We start from the raw sequence: 25,522 nt of genomic DNA on the forward strand, positions 1-25,522 counted from the left end.
AATACAAGATCACGTCGACACGTCTCTTTAGTTTGCAATCAGAATTCCATGAACTTTGACAATATTTTTGTACTTTCTCACACGATAGTAATTAGCTTCTCTATTCCTCCTCTATTATGCCTACAGAAAATTCCACGAAAAAGAAGAAGAAAATATCTACTTGTTTTCTTCTGCAATATATGTATATATTATATATCTATTATTTGACTCTAATAGTCAACTTGACCACTTAAATCTAGACCACAAGAAGACGCTGAAGCCTTGAATGCGATTCCTATTTGATGGACTGATACGTTGGAACTCCTCAAAGTTTGAACGGAATATATCATTCTGTTTTAGAATATCCCATGATAAGGGTGACTCTGTTATTCCGAACAAAACGAGGGGTAGGCATGATATCCAAATTTGAAATCTCGGCCGGAAAGTTCCTCGGTCGTGGTCGTACGGCAAGGCAAACCCCAAATTGTTGGCATAAAAAGTGATAGGCGAAAATTCCACCACAATTATCTTGATCAGTTTTCTAATAAACGTTGCTATTTTCACAATATTAAAGCACCAACTCTTGGAGGGAGTTTTCAAACTTAGTTCTTCTATATCTCTAATCCCGGTGTCAATGTGAGGACCAGTAACCACACTGACCCGGCGACGTGGGACATCAACTACCATCCCAGCACGTAACAATTGCTAGGTAGGGAAACTAGCCCACCCAAACAATATGGGTTGGATGGTTAGACTAATCTTATCGAGAGATTGGGTTATGATAAATTCAAACCATGTGTATATAACATTAAATATAAATTATAAGCTTATTAGAGAAATTAAACTCGATCGTGAGTTATGATCTTTGTTATAAATTTGACAATTGAGGTATAATGGTTGACCTTTTATTGAGAGGATTATGGGTACTTAACGTTTGATTTGATCATAGTCGAGTAGCGTGATACCAGGGAGGTGTAGAATTGACAACAGATAGAAATGATGGAAAATAAACTAAGGGTCAACTTGAGAAGTTATACTTCGGGGAGAAGGCACGGTTCATGATCTCTGATGTAGACTAGTAAAATTCAACAATTGAGTTGCGATAGTCAACTTTTTACATAAAATATATTGGCTGGAAAATTTTGATTTTAACGGCCATAAAATTAGATCCAAAATAAATAAAAAATTAAATAAATTTATAGATCATAAAATATAGTATTTTGTATAGTTAAGTCTAATATTGAATACTTTTTCATTAAGACTAATTTGTCATTCATTAATTGCCTTTAGAATAGTGAATATTACTCTCCTTGAATACAACAACTATATTGCATACAAAAGCAAGTTGTTGTTTGAATACGGTATTGAACCAAAAACAATATAATACTACTCTCTTTCAAATAAAAAAATAGAAGACTCAAAAAAATATGAATGGATCAGTAATTAATTAATGCAGATTGTATGCCTATTTAAAAATTTAAATAACCAAAATAAAGAGATGCAAAAAATTCAATTGGATTAGAATGAAAGGTATTTTAATGGATGCATTACTTTGGGTCTAAATACTTTTGGACTTACCCACGCGCACGAACTGAATTGTGCCGGGCTGAGCGGCACAAGCATATGTGAGTTGATTTACATATATTCATTTTGCTAAATAGTAAATACTCAAAAAGATCAAAAACTCACGAAAAATGTGACACTTACATACCTTATTAATTGATATTTGTCAAATAATCAATATGATATTAAATTCAATTTTATAAATTTTTTATTGTCATAATACGTATTTTAAAGTTAATTTTTATTTACTTTTCTTCATAAATTTAAATATATAATATTAAAATACTTTTAAGCTCTTTTAATTCCACAACGTTAATCTATTACAAATAATATACGATCCTCACTTAAATTTGAGCTCAAAATTTATATAATATTCATTCTCAAAATATATGATATTTCCAATAGAATATTACAAGAGTCTAAGAAACATTCTTTTCTAATTTTCTTCGATATACATTTGATTTGATTTGATTTGATATGATATGATTTGATTAAGGATGGCTAATTTTTCTCGACAAAGTGGCGTGGTAAAGGGGGCAGGGTGGAAGCGATAACGCATGTGCAAATGTCACCGGGATACATGACATCAAACAGACCCACAGTCAACTTGAGAAAGTCCCAAGGCTACGTTTAAAACCCATTAACTCCAACATTTGAGTGCCCACAAATTAGAAGAATTCTCCCAAGGTATTAGCCTTCCAAAGTGATCCAATTATTTCAAATGTACACCATTGACATGATGTCATGCCAGGACTATCAACACTCTACCTAGTTGGTCCACTAATATTTCACATACGCAACCTCCCTCGCTTACACTTCTACGTATCTAATTTCATATTGACTCACAAATGACATGAACAACGTTGTCTACTTTCCCATCAATACTTAAGAAAGTGGTGAAAGAGATAGATCTTGCCAATGACTTATTCCTCTCAGAGAAACTTTTTTTTTAAAAATAATAATTAGAAAAATAAGAGAGAGAGAGAGACAGATAATCTAAACTTAGAATAAACCGTTGGCACCAGCCGACCGATACCCACGATTTATGCCACTATCGTATTTAAAGGCAACGAAGAATTAAATTTATATTAGAACCACAAAATTTTATATAATTTTCTAACTAGTCCCACTTGACAACACTGAAGGGCTTAAATAATCTAACTTACTCAAAATATTAAGTTAAGAAAAGTAGTTAATAAGTTTATAGTAATATTTCTAGAAGCCCCCCCCCCCCCCCCCCCCCCCGCAATGTTAAGCCTGACAGAAAGTGTTGTTTGCATTTGAAACCATTTATTAGTGTCGTGTTAGTTAACCAAGTCGTAGGTTAAAATTAGAAAAACTTCCATATGACATGCTTTAAATACAATAATATATTATAATGGCAGTTTCTAGTTTTGGCCTTTACCAGGGGCAAATGTTGGAGCTCCCGGGGCGATAATAACTTATCAGCTACTGACGATAACTTATACAAAATCTCGTTTCTTTCCGTTATTTCTACCTCGTCAAAAAAAGCGCTACCAGCGACCAAAAGCCCATACCTATCACATGGCCTTGTCTCCTACACGCGGTGCCATTCTAGTGGCTATTAAAAAGCGAGTTGTCGACGTGTCCGTGATCTATTCGTTACTTCTCTTTCGTACTACACCCCGTCCGGAATGGTCTCTAGTGCCCCCCTACTATGCTATCGTAACGGCCGAAACTTTGCCCGAAAGGCCGTTACTACCATATCGGATCCTGTCAAACCAACGTCCAAGATCCGCAAGTGCGAAAAAGATAAAGAATAAAGTAGAGAAAGCTTCGGACTAACCTCGAAGGTCAGCCGTTGGATGGAAATCTCGACTGCATCTGGGCGTCCAGGTGTAAAGGAATATCCCTTGGATGGAACTCCGAATTCCTTTGCTATAAAGAAAGAGGTGGAGAAGACTCTAGAGTCCAGAGTCTCAGAGAGAGCAAGGCCTAGCAAATGAGCGAAGAATTGAAGCGAGATTACGAGATCGGACCGGAGATTGGGCGCGGCCGGTTCGGAGTGGTCTACCGGTGCACCTCCCGGTCCACCGGTGAGGCGTTCGCTCTGAAATCTGTCGATAAATCGCGTCTCGCGGACGCCGTCGACCGCGATGGAGCGGCCTTGGAGGCCAAGGTGACGCAGCTTGCTGCCGCCGGAAACCCTAACGTGATCCAGATCCACGACGCCTACGAGGACGCCGACTGGATCCACCTGGTCATGGAGCTCTGCTCCGGCCTAGATCTCTTCGAGTGGATCCGGATCCGCCACGGCTCGCCGGCCTCGGAGCCGGAGGCGGCGGCAGTGATGGCCCCTCTGATGCAAGCCCTAGCCGCGTGCCACCGGCGCGGGGTCGCCCACCGCGACGTGAAGCCGGACAACGTCATGTTCGACGGCACCGGCGGCGTCCGGCTCACCGATTTCGGCTCGGCGGCTTTCTTCGGCGCCGGGCGGCCCATGGTAGGGCTGGTCGGCACCCCGTACTACGTTGCGCCCGAGGTGGTTAGGGGGGACGAGTACGGGGAGAAGGTGGACGTGTGGAGTGCCGGGGTGGTGTTGTACGTGATGCTCGCCGGAGGGGCGCCCCCGTTCTACGGGGAAACAGCAGGGGATATCTTTACGGCCGTCTTGCGCGGGAACCTTAGGTTTCCTACGAGAATCTTCTCAGGAATCTCGCCTGCGGCGAAGGATCTGATGCGGAGGATGATGTGCAAGGACGTCTCCAGAAGGTTCTCGGCAGAGCAAGTCCTAGGTAAATAACAGAGATTAACTTGTTCTCCTTCTCCAATTAGGGTTTTAATCTCGTAGATTTATTATTCGGCTTCTAATTAGGGATTCTTATGTTTTTGTAATTAATTTTAAACAGCCCATCCGTGGATGAGGAGCGGAGGGAAAGTGAGGCCAGCGGAGGAGCTGACCTGAGAAAAAAAAAGCCAGAGGAGGATAAGAGATCGTATAAAGTACGCATATATGGCGTTTAAAACAGTACATATACTAGTTTTGGGTTTTATCCGGCACCACTTGTGAATATGCGAAGGTTCTGGAAGACGAGAGCTCCCCTGGAGGGGCGATCAGAGAGAGAGAGAGAGAGAGAGGAGCTTTAATTTTGTGTAAATCTCTGATGCAATGTATGAGAGTGAATGGGAGCTTTGTTGCTGCCTTCTTTTAGATGTCCAGTTGTCTGTTGTCTGTACAAAGGAAGAGGAAAACTAGCTGTATGATATGGAATAATTTTGGCATGGCTTTTAAGTTTCGACATTCTTTCGTGGCCTTTTTGGTTTGATTTGATTTGATCTGAGAGTATCTATCTCTCATGGGTCCGGTTATCACCAAGGGTAGGATATAGCATTTAAGCATATCCTGGGGTTTATTCGTTGCTTAGTTTTGCCGTACCACACGGGGTGACGGGTTGCCTATAATTTGTTTGCTTGGCTTCCAAGGAAGAGAGAGAGAGAGAGAGAGAGAGAGAGATAAGCAAAGAAAGGCTGTTGTTCTGGGCTTGACGGTATTCAGTAGTACGGTGCCCTCTAGCTTGGATTCCTCTGATAGGTCTTATTATATATTCTCCTCTCTTTATTGTACCTCCATCTGGCACTTATCACTTTCGGATCTATATGAGGTTGGAATCCGAGTAAGATGACCTACCTGTCGTTAGTTGCAGCATTCTCATCGCTTTCTTTTGATATATTCTTTAAATTTACCACTACCTATGATAACAATTTAAATTTGCCTTCGAGGTAAGTGTGGTTAATCACCACCTCCTTTAAAAAAAAAAGTAGAGATGGTAAAGAGTAAGCGAAACAAAGCACCGCTGAGTTAGATTCTAGAATGATCTGCAGAGATCCATCTCAAGCAAATCAAATCGTCACTTTTACTATAAAAATCTAGGAGATCAATAATATTATTAAGACTATCTCATTATTAATTGTGAAGAGAATCCCAAGCTTATCAAATCATCACTCTTACTATAAAATTCTTAGAGATCAATAATATTATTAAGACTATCTCACTATTAATTATGAAGGGAGAGTCGGTGGATCTTATCATAATCAATCCGCCCCCGTCAAAAAGGTTACAGAATCTCTCTATAATATTTCTCATCGTATTTCTTATCGTTTAAATATTTCTTTATAATTTAAGCTATTCAATATATAATCATTGCACTAGATATAGAAAAAATATTATAAAAAATAGGAAAGGTACAGTTCATCTATACAATATTAGCAAAGAATTGTAGCTTCTGTCAAACTTTGAAAAAAGAAGAAGAAAATTGACGTGAGACCATTTCGAACGAAATGTTCTATATATATATATATATATATATATATATTGGGTCCTTTTAAATGGGATGTGAAAAGAGACGTGAACTCTTGCAGGAGTCAAATGCCTGCCCAGTAGATGAAAAGATCAGTTATGAGGGGTTTAGATTTGGGTCAATATTTCCAAGGTTTAATGGATCTTACTCATATCATATATTAAATCCTAAGACTCTATTACTACAATATCAAATATTAAAGGACCCAAAGTATCGGCGTCCAATAAACTATGTATTTAATTTTATTGAGGAATAGTAGCTACTCTATCTGTTATCAAAATCTCCACGGAATCCTCCTCTCCTTCCACAATGTTTATTTATATATTTATATATTTATATACAGAGAAAGAGAGAGAGAGAGAGAGAGAGTGTGTGTGTGTGTGTGTGTGTGTGTGTGCGTGTTAGGAGTCAAGAGCTTGTCTCGTTGTATTTGGTCAACGGAGATTTAATGGTGTTTCTCATGGAAGTGGTGGAGTTCCAGTAAACATCCAACCGAGAACATGCACACATGGTTGTAGGCCCACACGTAACTCTCAACAGAGTCTAAGTCGATATTGTTTTTCCCCATAGATAGTGACCCAAATTAAGTACTTCAAAGACAATATTGCTTCCTGAGGGTCATTTCAGGAATTATCAAAAGGAGCTGACAATAATGTTTGTGGAATTGTGGAGTGTGAGTTGGAGGATAATTACACTTAGATTTCTAAACTTTTCTTTTTCTTCAATATATAGAATATCTGAACTATTGACAATGCTTCACCTTTTCTTAAATCATAGATGGAAAAAAATTGAAATAGGTGATAACTTATGGATAGAGAAAATGATGAAAAGAATGTTTAAGATATGTTTTAGAATGTAGGAGATGTATGTGTCATAAGAATTTCCTGAAAGGATGTATATATATCAAGTGGAGAACTGGATGCAGTTTTTATACTCTAAGTTTTGAGAATATTTTGATAGCTAAGCCTAAATAAATAATTGTGTGTGGAGTTTGGTTGTCATCTGACATGTTTAGAGCACAAACTTCGAGGTTAAATCTTAGCAAAATTAAGTTTAATTAATCCAGAAGCAAAATTATCGTTCTAGAAGTAAGTGGAGAACCTCTCTTTCTCTTTCTCTCTCTCTCTCTCTCTCTCTTTTTTAAAGAAAAGTAGATAGAAATGAAGAATGATAAAAATGTTTGTGGCATCTTACCTACCTAAACCTAACACTTTAATATTGAATTCTGAATGTACCTTCGAGACCCACATACTACTTTTATGCCTCCTTGGTAGGACCTTCAATAAAATGTGAATGATAGCTTATGTTAGCCTCCCTTTTTTTCTTGTCCATTTTTGTGGAGAAGGTAATCGGGTAGCTGACTGGACTAGGACTCCACCCCATCTCTTTTGTATTTTTGTGGACGATGCCTAGGGCAACCTAGTTGGCCGTATTAACATCTCTTTGTGAATGATATAAAAATGTCACTCTACTTAGTGGCACCAAACAATATTATATCCACGTAGCAGGATGTTTCAAACTCTTTTCGAAAGATTCATTATATTTAGTCCTATTAAACTATCATAATTTATTATATGTACATCTTTTTTAAACCTGTTTTTTACCGCATAGTTATTTTAAATTTAGAGAGTCCAAATAGTTCCTTTCCTTTTTAATTGAAAGGGTTTATGTAGACGTCTTTTTTAGTTTTTTTTAGTTTAGAGGTTTTAGTGAGCATAAAAAAGGCTGTGTAATTATTCTTTTTGTTTAGTTATTTTAATAAGGGTTTATAATCGATAATAAATATCTATTAGGATGAAAATAAATAACCCAACATGCTTTTTAAGTGCCGCGTTTAGACATTATCTAATCAACTCACTTATATTCCCATCTAATTAATGCATATTTACAATACTTATCTATACCTAACTTTATTTGAGTCTCCACAATTGAGCACACTGGTCAGATCATATTAACTCGTAGTAGAAGTTATGGATTCAATTCCACTAGTTAAGTGAATTTTACACTGAAGCATTATAAATGTCTAGTTTAGATCTATCATGACCTATTTTGTATAACTTATATATCAGAGCATAGTCTCATAAATTTTGAGGAGAAAAAAAAGAAATTTATCTATAGGATTGCTTGTACTTGAGTGAGTACTTAGATTCTCAAAATACGTAATGAGCCAAAAGATTTATTTCAAACATCTAAAGAGTGCTCTCTGACAGCTGATGAAACAAAAACCTAATTTTATCCCAAACACCACTTGCCCATAAGCAATCATCTTTGCCTGTGAATAACACTAGTGCAATAATCTACTTTTATTTCATGACTAGATTTATTAGGACTATAAGCTCTATGAGAACCTCCCTCTATCTGATGCATTTGTCTCATTGACAGCATCAAACTATTAAGAAAGACTGTGGGGCTCATTCCATATTCCTTTCCTTGACTCAATCTTAGAGCTCCACTTTGGAGTTGATGTTAATTAGTACACACATGATCATATATACTTTGAAAAGGAAATTTACAAGCTCATCTATAGCACAAGGAAGATGTTAGGTCCACCAGTTTCTTGGAGGATAGAGAATGAAGATGAAGTGAGAGCTTCATTATTTCATACACTTATTAATAATTGATAGTAAGAATATGAGATAATTATATTTAGACCCTTCACTGTTGATTATCACTAAGAACTTAACATTCTTTGGTACACACCGGGTCAGATCGGACTCAACTCGAGGCCCGACCAACTTTGGTAGGCCAAATCCAACTCGTCTTGGAATATCCTTATTTTTTTTCCTCTCTTTAGGCCAAATTTTACCCTATGTAATTTTCAGTTTAATTTATATTTAATCTTCTAAATTGTTATTTTTATTTGAAATTTTTTTGAGCTCGTTTGTATTCGGCTCATTTGGCTTGCCAAGTTAAGTCAAGCTCGTTTAGAACTTTCGCTTAACTAGCCAGAGTTAAACTAATAAATTTAAGGAACTAAAGATCTAACCATTAATATCAATCTAATGAGTAGAATATCTATTAACTAGTTATCAATTTTCTACGATTACAATACCAATCAAATGGGTAGAAAGCTATATCAAGTTGAATACAGGAGAGCTAAGCCTCTACTCGTTTATATTTAAAGCTCAAATTTTAGTTCATGCTGAATCATTTATTAAATATGTGATTCATTTTCAAACAAAATTTCGAGCAAAATACAAATTGTTCGAGGACAACAAGCTAGATAGATCGCCCTAAATATATGCAACTCAGAATTTCTAATTTTACAAATGGTTATATATAACCTTTCATAAAATATAGGTTTGTTATTTATCACAAATCCTCGTAGCATAATGGTTTTTTTTTCGAGCTTTAAAAAATCGAGATAAAAATTAAAATATTATTTTAAAATATAAAAAATATTTAATAAAAAAAATTATGATGTAATAAAAGTAGAAAAGAATAGAAAGAGAATGACCGGAAACAAAACTAAATAAAAGAGAAAAAACTACGGTGAAGCATAAAAGAAGAAGAAAAGAAGAAAACGGAGAGAGTGAAAGAAATTAAAAAGAAAAAACTAAGAGACAAATAAAAAATTAAAAATTATATATAGAAATTCATCGGAGTTTGTCCGGGTTTAATTTGTGTCCCGGTGTTTGTCGGAGTTAGATATCTCCGTACAAAAAACAATGATTATATGATAAGAATAAAAAAAATAAAAGAAAAAGAAAGTTGGAATTAGAACCACACGGATCTTCGACTGTCACTTTCTTAATTATTGAACCCTCTCAAATAATAGAGGAGTTTCCGTAATAGGGATAAAGATCCAAGATCACCATCTTATGGTCTTATCCTATTAAAAGCATCACCTTTTCCAATACGGAAAAACCAATGGGAGTTTTATCATTGTTAGTCTCGTGATACAACATTACTTCCAGTCATAGAACTCCTTAATAACCAAGTAATAATCTTGATGTTTTGCAACTCAACTACTCCCATTATATTGTGATAAAGATGTTACCAAAGTGTCCCAAACCTCCTTGAGCTCTCAGGTCTCAGAGACATTATCTTTTCTTTCAACTAGAATCTACAAAAAAACCTGTTTATAAAGTCATGCATCAACTAGCACCATACCATCAATGCATAGCTGTAGCACATTCTTAGACTCGAATATTTAACAATCAAGGGAGAAATTCTAGGATTCTGAATTGGCTATTCAAAGAGGAATCAAAACATGGCCTGACCAGGCAAGTGTTTGAAGTGCCAAAAGAAACATAAACCTTAAATTTGGTCAAACATTACGACGATTGGCTTGAAAGGAGCTGCTTTCAGTAGGGGTAGAATAGATTAAAGGTCTGTTAGAGGTAGGATTGCAATGTTTTTATCCACAATCCCTCCATATTGAATGCAGCACCCTATCCAATGAGTGAGTGAGACCCATCACCTCTCTTCCTCTTGGAACCTTATCCTTGCCAGTGCCAAAGATGTGGCATAAAGCCCTTGAGAACTTCGAGGAGCAGTTATGGTAGATTCAGTTTGAGATGCAATCCACTTGAGAGAGAGAGCTCTATTGTATCCATATCTAGATAACACAGGAAACCAAATTAGACGTCAATAAAAAAGTTTGATTTATATATTGCTATCATATTAGATATCAGTATATCAGCATAGATAGACAAAAGAAATATATATATTTCCTATAAGATGTAGAGCATCTCCCCAATCCAACTAATAATTGCAATTTTTCCTATTAATGCTCCAGGACCAACATGGGTCAAGAGGCTTAATAAATTGACATCTAAGTTAATGAATTACAAGTCTTTTTTATAAATCTCCGCAATAAAGCATCCAACAGTATATAAAGGCATGAATATTCTCATAGGTTTCATACTATTACTATACTTCTCACACTAGAAACATGAAGGTGTTCAAAAGGAGATTCCTCCTGACCCTCCTGAGGAGGTGGAAGAAGATCAGCTATGAGTTGCCAACCTCTATAAGCAGTGATAAGCTGAAGTGGATTCTTCTGAACTGTAAGGAGGAAGAAGAGGAAACCATTCCAGAAGATGTCCCCAAGGGTCATACGGTAGTGTACGTGGGAGAGGAGCGCACGAGGTATGTAATTAAAGTCGCCTTCCTTGAGCATCCGTTGTTCCATGAATTGCTTGATCAAGCTAGGGAGGAGTATGGGTTCAAAGCAGACACTAAACTCTGGATCCCCTGTGATGAGAATAACTTCCTTGGTGTTCTTCATAACGTCGGTTCACAGCAACAGAAATTCTCGTTATGTTCCTAACGCTCAAATCTCTCCAACAATTCACCTAATAAGATCCGAAGATGAGTTGCAGATCTACAAAAGAGGAATATGTAAATACCATGTTATAATCTAGATAAAATGTATTATAGATGTTCTAGCATTTTCATGTTTTCCCATAGATATTGATGCAACAATAAAAATCTATAGGTGTATATTGTATGTATATATCCTACTACATATCTTCTTTATCTCCTCATGATGGGAGTTCAGAAAATAATAGTGAAAAAATGAATTAAGTAAATAGGGATTAAGACAAAGTTCTCAAAGAACACTAAAGTAGAGATCCAGAAACAACTATACATTGACAAGAACATGGTTTTTACGGCTATTCTCAACATAAAGTTCTGAGGCAGCGTGTCTCACTAAGTATGAGAATAATAAGAGATATATCTAAAAAGAGTTGGGAGACAATATACAAAACAATCCTGGATACATTATTTTTCTATAAACGAAAATGTAATCCTACTTCTTATGATTGTTGAATGCAAAAACTGCATCATGATACTCAAGGTGTCGTGCAATATGATAGGAAGTAGTGGCTCAGATAGCACAGATGTTGGCAAGAAATTGTGATAGTATACAGGAAAAAATTGGGGAGAAAAGAAAACCCAGAAATAAGCAGCTAGTGATCTCAGAACACAGGTAGAGCCTCTCAATCAGAAAGTTTCATGAGTATAGCATGCAAAAGAAAACAAAGGCTTGCTTGGCTAATACCATGAATTGGCGGTGTTTTACTTACACAAGCATGTTGCTCTGCTGTTCCTCTTATTTAGTACAGGGTTTGGATAAACTATTGAACATGTTTGTAGCCTGCCGCCATTCTTAATGACTTTCATGTACATTCAGAAAGTTTGCAAAAAGCAGAAAGAGTTACAAACAGTGAAGAAGAAAAAATAAATAAGAAGAAAGTAGGATCTTCTATGAACTTGCCAACTACAGTAGGTGCTAAAAGTAAAGCAACCACATGACAGTTAAAATTTTAAATGGTCAAATAATATCTCGATAAACAGAATGATTAATTGAAACCAAGATATGTACAAAATCTGGATGGCAAGCATCTAAATTTAGCAAGGTTTTGAGTACACCAACTGAGACAAATTATAAGACTATAACTAAAAGAAAAACTAGACCAAGTTAGTAAAATGAAGACTACAAAATATAACTGCAAGAAACAATCACGGATTCAGTCATTCTATTTCAAATAGGTAACACAGATAATTGAGGAAGGCAGACTATATCAATTGTCTATTTTTCACAAGTTAATATGGTTTATCATGGACGCAATCACAAATTCCTAATAAACGATGATTCTATTGAATGGTTCCACTTCACCTCCGGAAAAGAGTCCCCTCACCCTAGTAGAAGATATGCTGTCGAGATAGATTCTCTTCAAGTTGATACGCTTTACAGAGTAATTTTGCCGCATATTCATGTTGGATTTATATTTCCATACAACACCAAGGCACTAGACCATTCCCGAATTCCTTTGACTCCCTTCGTTCCACTTCTGCCCAAGCACTGTTTACTAGATTTTAAAATTGGACAAAAATTTCACACGATCAAAAGATCAGTGGAAGGAAAAGGAAAGGGCATAGCCCTCCAATTCTCCAAGTATGGAAAAGGCGTCCACAAAGCTCAACAGAGACAAAATTGCAGTAAGATTAGCATTACCAGTTCAAGGTCAACATCAATAGCAAGGACTATCACCTAAAGCACTGATTTCATTATCAAATTATGTATTTCTATAACAAATTCTTTTTTCTAGTAAGAGAACAAGCAAGATTCATACCCCAAGCGCAACAATACGAAACAAAAAGTATAACAAAAGAGACATCAATAGTACCTCCACGATTAATCGCATTTACAAAGATCCACCCGACCAAACCATCATGCCATCACCGATGCAGTTATCTGAGTCCACTAATACACTTCTCCAAATCCTCCAGTCCAACCTTTTCCCTTCCAATTCCGCATCCTTACGCCTCACCAGAAGGTAGAAAACCAACCAGACTACCATGAAGTAAACCTCCACGAGCGAAGGAGTCGACGGGTGGTTCTTGGCAATCGGATTCAGGGAGGGGGGTGGGAGGTGAGAACATTTACTCTCGAAGGCTTTGGGGAAGGAGACGATATAGGAGGAGGTCAGACTGGAGGACAAGTCGGAGTAGGGGAATAAGTAGTGGTCAGCGGCACCTTCGATGTAATAGGTCGGGGAAGAGGAACTGCTGGTGGTGGAGGTGGTAAGATTGTAACCGGAGATGGCGGAGCGGAAGGAGAGGAGGAAGAGTGAGGCGACGAAGGAGACGAAGGAGCGGCGGAGCACGTCGTCGGTCGAACGGAAGTCAAGCGTGGGGTCCGCTATGGTGGTTGAAACGAACTGGAAAAGTCTTTCCTTCGTTCTTATTATTCAAACAAATCCTTCGATGACCGACACGGAGACAGCACCAGAATCTCGTCGGATCTTCTAATGCATTAATTTAATTTAATTTTCTCAAATCTATTACCTTTTTTATATTAAAAAAGAAAAAAGAATTTTGAGCTTGGTATAGCTTTATGATGGGACGGACTTGCCAGGAACCAGCGAACTATGTAAGAGTGAATCTTTTGCTAACCCACAAATGCAATTGTTCGAATTGAGAAGATTCGTATTTAATTTGGTAATAAAATTCATCTTTCTTTTTATTTTATTACATAGGCAAGTTTCTTTAATCGAGTCATGGATCTCTCATGGTGAAACAAGTAACAATGTAGTTATTCTATCAAAAAGTATGTAGAAAATCAACAAATCCCATGAGCCTAGATTGTTCAACGAGCCCCAGACTACTTAACAAGCTTAGCCAAGACCTTAAAACTCAGGTAAGATTCAAATACAACAGTTTCAGCTATTGAGCTTGTCATTGTATTGCTTAGAAGAAATAGCTATTTACAAGCCACTCGAATATTTAGCATGATCAATTGAGCTTGGATCCAACTAGAAAAACTAATCAAATTAAATAACACGATGTAGAAGATAGTGCATCTTAGTTATTCTCATCCGAAGAGGAGCAAATAAAATGGGCACACTGATCAGTAAGACTAAAGAAATCACAGTTGATACAGAAATAGCTAATTGGAAAGGAAATTTACCACCCTTCCTCAATATAACTTGATTGCATTTTCTTCATTTCAAAGTTGAAGAGATCATAGCAGCACGCCCTAAATAAAGCCAAATCAGAAATCCGAAAATCTAAGCAACAAGCTTTGCTGGTAAGTAAATCTGATACCAATAGACTTTCAAATTTCAAGAGTCTTGCCAATAGAAGTGAGGATTCATAGCACAAAACTTCAAATGAAAACTATAAGAAGACCCTATTTAGAGGATTACGAGAATTTAAACTAGTAATGGGCGAACTACGGTAGTTCTAAGGTAGGGGAAAGCAATAACAAATAAGCTTGAGAATGTCTTGGTTCGGATCAGCAGCATAAACAAATTATAATTGCCAGGATTCGTTGATATCAGGTTTTCTGTCATCTGTTACTAAAAGTTTAATTTCTATCACTAACTTGTACCATTACACAACTGTCAAGTTTTGCAATTAGCCTTTACCTCAATTTTTGGAGAGATTTCACAACATCATACTGTTCCTGAAGAAGGCGTTGAGCTGCATCTGCATCCTTCCCTAAGTTCCTTTATATCTATAGACATTTAAGCTTCATACAAACTATAAATATGACTATCATTGAGTAGGGCAATAACCTATACTTGTTAACTACGGAAATCATAAAATGCTGAAACCATTCTCGTGGCGTTACTAACAGCAGTGCCATCACTATTGTATGCTGATAAATAAGACTGACTGCACAATTGACACAAAAACGACAGAACAACAATTGCAAAAAATTTGAACAGCTGTTGGATAAATCACCTCTAATTGTGTAACCTTGATCTTAAGGTCGTCAAAGTGATACAGTCTATATGTCAATCTTAAAAACCTCCCACAAATGGAGGACTAAAAGATTATCTCGCTCCTTTGCCATCCATTTGCTCACTAATACATGGGTGTGCTAATTATCAGCAAATAACATGCTCCCGGCATCCGAATCACGTTTTTGACTTCTTCTAACTTCGCTATTGGATCTGAAAACAACATAATCCTGTAATGGTCATGCGTTAAGTATTTCTTGGTGAGGTCTTGATGGACAGAACTGGAGTGAGAATTTAAACATACTGAGTTAAATCTTGAAGTTATGAATAAGAAATTATACTAAGTTAGTACAATGAAGATTATAAAAATTATAGCACTCAATATGCTCAAAATAAATTGGAAAAACGTTAATCTAAGGTATGTTTGAATACCAATTGAAAATTTTAGGCTAACTCTTATCTAGGAGATAAGCAGAAACACAAATATAGACAAATAATTATATAAAAAAGATTAAAGTAAACACAAACGATTGTATATGAAATACTTCAAATCAATCACTAATAATCTGCAAATACAAGAAGCACTTACAAACTTCTCACTGAATCTCACAGCTATATCTAAAGTTATTTTGCTCACTTGAATTCGCGATGAATTGCTTCAAGTGATTGATCTACCAATCTCAGTAGCTCTCGAGATTAGAAATCTTCAATAAATCTCATCTCTCTAACATTTTTTATCACCAATAACGCTTAATCATAACTTTTCTGGGGTTCAAAATCTTTTAAATCAGAATTATCCCTCAACTTAGGATTATTTGATTTATGTGTAAAGAAATAGATTGAAAAACTAATTTAAGTAAGACTGAACCTACTCAAGTCCGGCTCAAGCATTCGAACGTCTTGTAATTTCATACTCTATGCCAAAAGCGTTTGAACGTCGAAGGGCCTGTACAAACAATTGAATGCAAAATGGTCGTTTCAATGCTCATAAGTATTCTTTTCATACTACTCCAACTATCATAACACCGTTTGAGTATTTCAAAGACAATCTTCATATTGCATGAAACATTGTAGTCGTCTGAACACCCTCCAATAATCCAAGAGATATCTTTCACTTATTTTAACTCTTGTCAAATGTGTTAAATTATATTCTTACCTTCTATAATCATGCTCGTACAAAATATTTTATACATGAGTTGCCAGTACAAAATTCTAACATAGATAAATCAGAAATTTTAGTATATCACAATTATATCACTTATTCAAGTTTGCCAAATTAACATGGCTTTTCAGACAGATCCCAAACATAACAAATTATTAATTTATTAATCTATTAACCAGTTCCACATTAACTATGCAAAAAGCATGCTGACACCCAAATAGAACACTCACCCTGTCCAGGACCAGTTCTCTTCATGTCAACATACTTTTAAGGGGTGGGCCATGCAGAAAATGCAGCAGCATTCAACATTTCACAGTGAAAAAGTGTTCATCATGGACTAGTATTACCGAAACAAACATGAGAGAGCATTTTTTCGACCCATAGAGAAAAAGAAAGAAATAATTCTCCCATTGTGACCTTCCAGTCCTTTAAGTATAAGACATTTCAAATAAAGTTCACAGAGATCCAGAACGATAAAATTACAGTAAAATTAGTTGTACCATCAAGGTTTCAATTCCATTGGCAATGCCTACTATCGAAAATAAGGACTAGTTTTGATATAGTAAAGTTTGGTATCTATACACAGAGTCCTTCTCAAGAATTGCACGTGCAAGTTGATCAACCTAACCACAACATTAATGAAGACAACAAGAAAAACAAAGGTGTACTTTACTTCGAAGAAATAGTGTAACAAGCGAAACATCAAATAGTACCTCTACAACTGATTGAATACAGAGAGATCCTCCAAGCCAATACCACTGCTGTCATCTGATTCCGTTGATACACTCCTCTAAATCCTCCAGCCCAAACCTCCTCCCTTCCAATCTCACATCTTTACTCCTCGCCACGAAATAGAAAACCAACCAAAGCACCATGAAGTAAACCTCTGCCAGAGAACGAATCAACCCACCAAGCACTCTCCCTCCGACCTTCAGCGCAACCCACCTCCCCCACCTCTTGCAAATAATCGTCTCCAATGCCTTGACAACGACGACTTGCACAGGCATCAGCGATACCAAATACCACCCTTCCTTCACTACGCTCCTTCCTGGCTGCCTCCCATTGCGGCCCATGACCACCACCCACCGCAAAATTGCAAAAATTACCTCACCCGCTGCATCGAGCACTGCAGACACATATATGAACCCCGGGATTACCTCGGGGAATAGTTTCGAGCTCGCCAGTGATATCAAGGAGGTCAGTAACTTGATTTTGAGGGAGAATTTGAAGAGATCAACCTGATTGTGGAAGTCTGGAGAGAAGAGGAGGGAGAGGGATTGGCTTAAGGTGTCCGTTGAAACCCACCGCAAGTAAACGAGTGCCTTGAGACGACGAATCCCGAGGAGCGCGCCAGAGAAGAAGCCGTTGATGGTGGAGACCGGCTTCCGGAGGTGGGAAGCAGCGACGGCGAAGAAGACTATGCCGAAGGCGGAGGAGAAGACGAGGACGAACCCTAGAGTGGCAAGGATGTAGAAGGAGGAGACGTGGACTATGATGTAAAGCATCTGCAAGACTTGTTCATCGAGGATTCTAGGATCGAAGGCTCGATCTTGGCCATCGGATTCCGCAGCGTCGGGGTTGATGTAGAAGTAGAAGGGGGCGGAGTGGGAAGCCGGAACACTAATTTTGAAGGGTTTGAGGGAGGAGGACGGAAAGGAGGAGTTATAGGAGGAAGTGGGAGGGGACAAGAAGAAGTAGTCAACGGCGGCGGCGGCGTCTAGTTTTCGGGCGACGGGAAGGTCGAGGAACGGGGGATCGTGGTTGTGACGTTCAGATATAGCGGACGTGGTGGAGGTGATGTTAATGGTGCGGATGCGGTCGGAGATGGCGGCGAGGCCTGGGGCTCCGGCGAGGAGGGCGGAGCGGTAGAGTAAGATGAGGAGGGAGGCGAGGAGGAGGGATGGGAAGCAGGCGAAGAAGGAGATGAAGGAGCGGCGAAGCAAGTCGCCGGTGGAACGCAGCTCAAGGGTCAGGTCCGCCATGGGAGTTTGGTCGGAGTTACTTTGATCTTATAGAGAGATATGCAATGGAAGATTGGAAATGGTCTTTGTTCAAATTTTGTCGTTTTTCAGTTCCTTGTGGTCGTAAGTCTTCTTTTCTCGTTGACTTGGAAACACGGAACTGGAAGGCCGTGGAAAAAATGCAATCATGGATGAACTCTTCGCCGCGCAATTTATATTCATTTTGGATTTTACCAATTTTCTAAATTAAAAATCGTTTAGATCCATATTAATTCCACTTTATAATCATATCTATAATAAATATAGACAAGAAGGCCTGCTGCTTGTAAATAAGATCAAATTGCTCGCTCCAATCATGTCCACACGAATGAAAAATACGCCGGGCTTTTACAATCAAATATATTATGCATAAATGGTGCAGATAATTGCATACACATAAAAAATTAAAAAAATTAAAAAATCTATACTGCTTAGGGTAGATATTATATACCCGTTAGATATAAAAATATATCCACAACAAACCAAAGTAACTTCTTTGTAGGTGACGTGTTTTAATGCATATATCCTGCAAAACATTCGCCACTAGAGATATATGCTCTATATATTATAGCATGCATCTGCAATAGCTTGTTTTTCCTCAATCAAATAGAACTGCACGTACTTATGTTTGATATGAAGTTCAAAAATACTGCAACAAGAAAAAAAACTGTCTTCTGTTTGCTTCATTTCAGAAATTCTTGATGGCATGAATAATTAACATACTGTAACCTCATGGCATTAAGCCTTAATGGAAAAATATAACAGTCTAGATAGTGTCATCACTATATGATGGCTGCAAACAAGACTGGCTAGGAAGCAGTTGGAAAGACCAAAAATAATATTACAGAACAAAATGTGAACAGGAGGGGGATAAGTTGCCTCTGTTGTAGTCCTAACTGATCGTCAAATTTGTTCTAGTTAAAATCAGGCTTTTCTGGGTAAGTGCAGCCCGACCGTTGGATTATAACATTTGCTGCGTAACAGCCGGCTCTTACACAGTCCTCTATGCTCTTCTCCTGAACCAGTTGAGAGAGGAACCCTCCAACAAATGCATCACCTATCAAAAAATTCAGGTTGAAATTTAGTAAATGAAAGCAAACAAATAGGAGGAATCAGAAAGCAGGGAATAGAAAAGAGATATTTATTATGCATCAAATAATTGTTGCCTGCCAAAATATTTTGTAAAACAAATATACATTTTCAGATAGTTGTAAGGAACAATAACATAGTGGAACCTCATTCTAACAGTATTAACTTATTCTATAAACTAGTTAGTTACGGGAAGCATTAATTAAACCATCATTTCCACTCAACATTCCTAATATACTGTAGGAACATGTTAAAATCCTAATTTTGAATCTAAATAAGTTGTAGTTCATGTGCTACAGGTTTAGAGAAAATTAAACCCTTAAAAACTGGTTCTGACATAAGCTGTTCAATGCAAGAAGTAAACATATCTAAGTGACCAAAAGCAAGATGGAGATCTAGATATCCAATATTGCAGAAATTACCTGCACCGTTGGTATCAACCAGCTTCTCCTTCGGCAAAAGGATCACAGGGAAGGTTTTGACCTGTCAGCAGAATATCATTAAATGAGACTATGAACTATGAAGAAAATGATTAAAAAGTAATACAATCAGATATGCCATCAAATAAGTGCATTCATCTCTATGTTATATATGATTAACATAGAAATCTTATAAAAAAGCTAGACCGATAATATTGCATGATAAAAGGGTTGTATCAAACAAAAAATAGGCAAGAAAGAACTTTAGAAAGAAAGAGAGAATTATCTGCATCAGTGTATGTAACTAGGTGCCAGAAAGTAGTTAAGAATGAAATAAGCTGATCATGGTCACCAAAAGGAAAGTCTTACAAGCATGTCATAAATGTTAAAGGACAAATATACCCAGCACACAGAAAATTCCTACCAGTAATGTGGACAAAACCCCAGTCATCTTATGGGATTATATTAGGATTCCAAGGATGAAATTCCCTATTTTTTCGAAATGCTCCAAAATTGTTGGTTGCTACCCCAAAAGAAATGTTCTTTGCTTGTATAGCAAGGATAAAACTCCTGATTACCACTCTAACCCATGACAAACAGGCCCAGGGTCACAAAAGATCAGAAACCTCTCTGCTACCTAGATGTAAGTTAAGTGCAACACATGAGGTAGTCCTCAATGGAGACAGATATCACAACAGTACACCATAATGTACATAGTCTGTAGTAGAAGGATACATTTAACCCACGTAGTTGGATAAGGCTTGACAGAGTTACCATTGCAAAGACAAAAATACAACCTCACAACAGTTCCACCTATACTACAAGTTTGTTATGCAAACCATATTACTGCTGTAGTATACATGCCAATTTTTCTCCATTGGTTTTCTCCATGTCCCCTCTCTGTTGTCATGAATATCAATATATAAACGAGATTTTGTGGTGTAATTGCAAAATGAGCAAGGTAGTGGCACGACATGTGGGATCCTTTTTTAAAAAATATTTTTTTTTTTTATTAATCATCATCAAATTAATTTTAGTTTCCGTGTATGTTCAATATTTATATCACATTATAAAAAGATTGCAAATTTTTATTTGTATAAAGACAATATAAAACATTACAACAAGTAATACTATCAGCGAATAAGTTTTAAAAATTATTGACAGTATTTAGTGCAACATTCTCGTGCTATTCTTATGCCGGCAAATAAAGCTTTTGATTTTACTTGTAATGCTACATTTAACTAAATATTAATTTTAATTATTAAACTATTATCAAATAATATTAGGTGTTGAATGTTATTATGTTCAATTATATTAAATATTCAATCATATTAAGAAATGTTCAATAATTAATATTAGTTTTAATTAATGTATTCAATCGTATTATGTGTTAAATAATATTTATATATCTTTAATGAAATAGGTTATTTACAAAAATAATCTAAAGATAAAATATTACAATATAGATTTTAATACATATATTTAAATCAAAAACTAAAAATTAACATGCCGAAGACCGAAAAACATCTCTTTCGTTGCTCTCCAGTATCTTTTAAAAGGTGTAAACTTTGATATTTCAGAAGCATTAAGATTCCATGGAAGGAAGCTAACCTTTCCGTTGTCAGCTACAACTACTGGATCGCAACCTTGAGTGATGACAGTAATCCTCTGGTGGGTTCCAGATGCCTTAGGCAATGCTGAGATCTTCAGAGCAATCTCCTCAACATTCTCAGTCTATGTATTAATGGTATTCTATCAGCATGGAACTCAACTGCAAGCTAGTATCAAATAAATAAAAAGACTATTACCTCCCATCCATGGACTCTAGCGAATGTCCTTGCCTCAGTCTCATTCCCAAATACATAGTCTACATAGCTGGGATAGAAATACATAAATATAAGCATTGAGTAAAAGCTGTCAAATGTAAATAAAAATTGATTAAACAACTGAAACACTTACGGTAGAGCTTTCTCTAGGGCATCACGAAAGAATTCACAGATAAAAGGAGCAGAAAGGTTCATCATAAATACCTGCAAGTAGATAGCAGAGTTTATTGCTATGATCTCCAATAGCCACAGAAACAAGAGGATTTTGCTTGTACCTTGTTATTTGCAGCAGCATGCTCCGCTACAAGTAGAATAGACTCCGGCGAAACCGTTAGGAAAAAGCCAGCAATATAAATATATTTTGCCTTCTCAACTGTCATAATAGTAGTATGATTATTCAAATATCGATTAACCAAACAAACGGATGGGTCAACTTTTCATGGTTAAAAGATTCATTTTAGACCAAGAGTAATGTAAATTAACAAGTGCAATCAAGATATGTGAGCAGATTCACATCATCGATGAAGCATTTAAAGGAATATCTTATAAGCTAACTTATAGGAGTTAAAGAGATCAGGAAAACCACAACCCAGCTAAACAAGTACATTGATGGTACAAAAGGAAACAACTAATTCATCTCCGAAACTCTAAGTGTACAACTATTTTCAACTTAGGCAGTATGTTTAGAACTTCAGATATCAAACAGAACATGCAAATATTGCCCATCATAGTGAACCACTTGCTTAAATAGTTAAAACTTGGATTTGGAAGAAAAAACATACTTTGAAACCTGGTCAGAATACCAATTTTCTATTTATAAGACATCTTAGCTCACCAAATGCAAAGGAGGTCAAGGAAAAGTTTGTTGCAATGATTATTGAATATGACAACCTATGGAGTACTAAATACATATATTAGAAAAGTTCAAAGAAGACACAGTTTCTAGTATCCACTAGATTGCCAAAATTTCAAAAATTCTTAAAAGTATGATATTAGATACCTAGCGCCCAGTTCTCTGGTCTCTTCAAATGCTCAGATTTGTAGCAATTTGCTGCAGACAAATTTGCAACTAATGACCTGCTTAACAATGATGCCATTAAAATGCCATTTCATAAGGAGATATTAGTCCAGAATTAAAACAATCATACATTGTACCAAGTAATAAATCTAATCAGATAATAACATGATAAAACAAGAAATATGGAAAGTACGTAACCATGTGTATACCATCAAAATAAAGGTGCCATAAAAAATGAATGCAAACTCTACAACTTCATTGAAGTAGGACAAGAGTAAACATCAATAGAAAGAAATATTAAATTATCAAAGGATGCAAGTGCAACATAATTGAAGCATCACATAACTATGGATCACTGAATAGAAGCTAATAAAAACTGAAACAACATAGATGAAACTTGAATATTTTGAAAATGGGAACTATAAAGCAGATACATCCCAACATCATAACTTCTTTTATTTGTATACCTAACTCAATGACCATACACATGATTCAATAATGAATCTTAATGTCTTAAAAGATGTATTTGTTAAGATATGATACTTTAAAGCACATCATTATCCATTATCCCATCAGGACAACCATTTCATGGTAACTTAGGGTCCTAGAACCTGTTATTTAACATCTTGAAATAGCTTGAATTATCTTAATGTGGTTTAAGTTGTAAAAATGAAGATCAAGAGCGCATGCAGTTTCTCATTCTTCAAGAGGTATCATTAAATTTGCAAATTTTTATTCAGAGGGTGTATGTGAATAAAAATTAAAATATTATCTATTGACCTCTATAAACATAGTACACAGTAATATCATCACAGAAAAATGGACTGAAGACTGACCTTTCGCCTCCAACAACACATACAGCACATGTACCAGTAGAAGCGGTCTCCTCCTCATAATAATGAACCTGGTTAAGGATCAGTGCAAGGTTAGCTTAAGAAACATGTAGTGATATCAAAAGAAAAGAAAGATAATGAAAAGGATGCATATCACATGAGATAGAATTTAGCAACAAAATTATACTTACATTAACACCTGCAGCTTTTGAGCTTTTCTTCATCTCCTCTCCAAACTTGTCTTTTCCAATACAACCCATATAACTTGTTGCATTTGGAACTTGAAGCATCCACTTCAAAAGCAGGATAAAGTTAGATACTAAGATCCATACGAATAATGGAAGATCCTGAACAATAAGATGCTAGTAACCTTAAAAAAACTTACTTGGGCTACCCTGATTGAATTTTGAGTGGCCCCTGGAGAGATAGTACCAAGATAGCAGAAAATTAGCACATAAACTAAGATTTAGTTACAATTTCATTATGTAAGTAAAACACTAATAGTAGAAGTCTTACCTCCAGCAATGTATTCAACGTTGTGCTTTGAAGCTATTTCATCATACCTGGCACAATATCAGATAAATTTAAGGCCATCACGTTGTTGTGCACTATCAGGCTAGTAAAGAAAGTCTGCATCAGCTTGAGGCAGTCGCTTAATATGAGACAACATGATATTCAATTACTATGGACATATGTTACTGCCTTGTTTAAAACGAGAGATGACAGTACATTTGAACAAGTTGGATAATGCAATTTGGAAATCTTTAATTTTCAATCATCATTTTGGAAAGAGAAGTGGAAAGCATAATTTAGAACTATAAGCTAACTTTAAGTGGGAGAAAAAGTAACAAATTAAAGCTCATTTCCAGCTCATAGAGATGGGAATGGGATTGAAACGAAAAATATGATCTCATCTCAAATTGCAAATCTGCAATGGCAAGCTTACATAGGCAAATGCTTTTCCTCCGCAAGAATTGCATTGTTCAACTTGATGTCATACCTGATGAAACAAAAACAAAGAAAAGTTGCTCCTTTTACTCGCACAAGTCACAAGTTCTAATATGTTCATGTAACATAATGAGCGATAGAGTGATAGTCAAGAAAAATACATACAAAGATGGCAACATCCCAATACAATTCTTTAGAGAAGCTATAGCAATTTTTAAAAGGAATAGAAAAGTAAAATCACATTATTAATAATATGTTCATAAAAATAAAAAGAATGGCAGTAACCATCAAGGAGACCAGGATATTGGGAGTTCTGAACCTCAAAAGAGAACTTTGAAAACGAGAGATGAGATTAATAAATCCGGATCCCAGATTTACGACATCTTATTAAACAAGCGCATCAATAACTGCAACGAAAATTTGACTTGTCAAAATAAGCAAGTTATGTAAATTGTGTGTCCCTGTAGTCGGATTATTGATATTGCACGAGAAAAAAAAAAGTATTGTAATAAAAGAAGATTAAGAAAAACACATAGACTATAGCACAACGAGAAACTATGACCAAAGTTAGGTAACAAAAGAGAATCATCGGAAAGAACACGTAGAGGAACTGCCCGAGATGACAGAAATCCAAGTTCGGCTCTTTATGATGCCCTAAAAGATCCACAATTTGTAAAACAACAATACCATCCCCATCTCATCGCGGAGAGATCAAATGATCCCAACAAAACTCCGAAAAAATACACCTCTCCGCACTGACACCAAAAATCCACGGATCTGACCACAAGATCTACGAAGAAGCTTCACGAACACGTCCAGAAATCAACAGAACGGATTACGATGACCAGAATCACTCACGAGAAAAGCTAAATCGAATCAACCAAGAACGGATCGAAGAAGGAGATCTAAGTCGGGGAGCGGAGAAAGGAAGAGATGGAGTTACTTGGCGAGGAACTCCTCGTCGACGACCGCGGAGATGTCGAGGAGGGGATTCCCCATCCCCAAGAGAACGCCCTCGCAAGCCATTTCCGTGAGGTACCGTCGGCGATAGAGCAAGAAGCGCGCGCGCGAGAGAGAGAGAGATCTCTAAGAGTTGCCTGAGCGAGTGTGAGCGATCGTGATGGTCCCTTTCTTTTACCTACCCTATGATTAATACGAATTTCTGA

The 25,522-nt window shown here is 36.6% G+C and overlaps 3 protein-coding genes across 17 annotated transcripts; 1 reads left to right on the plus strand and 2 right to left on the minus strand.

The window, feature by feature from the left end:
- Positions 1–3,474: 3,474 nt before the first annotated feature.
- Positions 3,475–4,798, plus strand: LOC140762950 (phosphoenolpyruvate carboxylase kinase 2-like). Its single transcript, XM_073100938.1, has 2 exons — positions 3,475–4,298; positions 4,413–4,798. Exons 1-2 carry the CDS (start codon positions 3,506–3,508, stop codon positions 4,466–4,468), a joined length of 849 nt encoding a protein of 282 aa, XP_072957039.1. The 5' UTR covers positions 3,475–3,505; the 3' UTR covers positions 4,469–4,798.
- A 6,224-nt stretch (positions 4,799–11,022) lies between these two features.
- Positions 11,023–18,267, minus strand: LOC140762253 (uncharacterized). Of its 15 annotated transcripts, none has more exons than XM_073099934.1 (5): positions 16,937–18,267; positions 14,744–15,291; positions 13,001–14,352; positions 12,490–12,682; positions 11,028–11,161 (listed from the first exon to the last, which is right to left on the minus strand). In XM_073099934.1, the coding sequence occupies exon 1, from the start codon at positions 18,203–18,205 to the stop codon at positions 16,988–16,990; it is 1,218 nt and encodes a 405-aa protein (XP_072956035.1). In that variant the 5' UTR covers positions 18,206–18,267; the 3' UTR covers positions 11,028–11,161; positions 12,490–12,682; positions 13,001–14,352; positions 14,744–15,291; positions 16,937–16,987. The 15 variants fall into 15 exon arrangements, with proteins under 15 accessions (XP_072956034.1, XP_072956035.1, XP_072956036.1 ...); XM_073099935.1 differs by lacking the exon at positions 12,490–12,682 and having other exon boundaries at positions 11,051–11,190; positions 14,744–14,832; positions 15,063–15,291; XM_073099936.1 differs by having other exon boundaries at positions 11,051–11,190; positions 12,512–12,682.
- A 604-nt stretch (positions 18,268–18,871) lies between these two features.
- On the minus strand, positions 18,872–25,482 carry LOC140763604 (adenosine kinase 2-like). The gene is made up of 13 exons (XM_073101878.1): positions 25,300–25,482; positions 24,355–24,408; positions 23,925–23,971; positions 23,794–23,825; positions 23,600–23,701; positions 23,412–23,479; positions 22,558–22,634; positions 21,833–21,930; positions 21,691–21,761; positions 21,540–21,606; positions 21,343–21,465; positions 19,735–19,795; positions 18,872–19,280 (listed from the first exon to the last, which is right to left on the minus strand). Exons 1-13 carry the CDS (start codon positions 25,380–25,382, stop codon positions 19,138–19,140), a joined length of 1,026 nt encoding a protein of 341 aa, XP_072957979.1. The 5' UTR covers positions 25,383–25,482; the 3' UTR covers positions 18,872–19,137.
- Between the last annotated feature and the right edge of the window lie 40 nt (positions 25,483–25,522).

Source organism: Typha angustifolia, chromosome 7 (genome assembly GCF_048772165.1).
Source record: "Typha angustifolia cultivar Huaian chromosome 7, ASM4877216v1, whole genome shotgun sequence".
In the NCBI taxonomy this organism is placed as follows: domain Eukaryota; kingdom Viridiplantae; phylum Streptophyta; class Magnoliopsida; order Poales; family Typhaceae; genus Typha; species Typha angustifolia.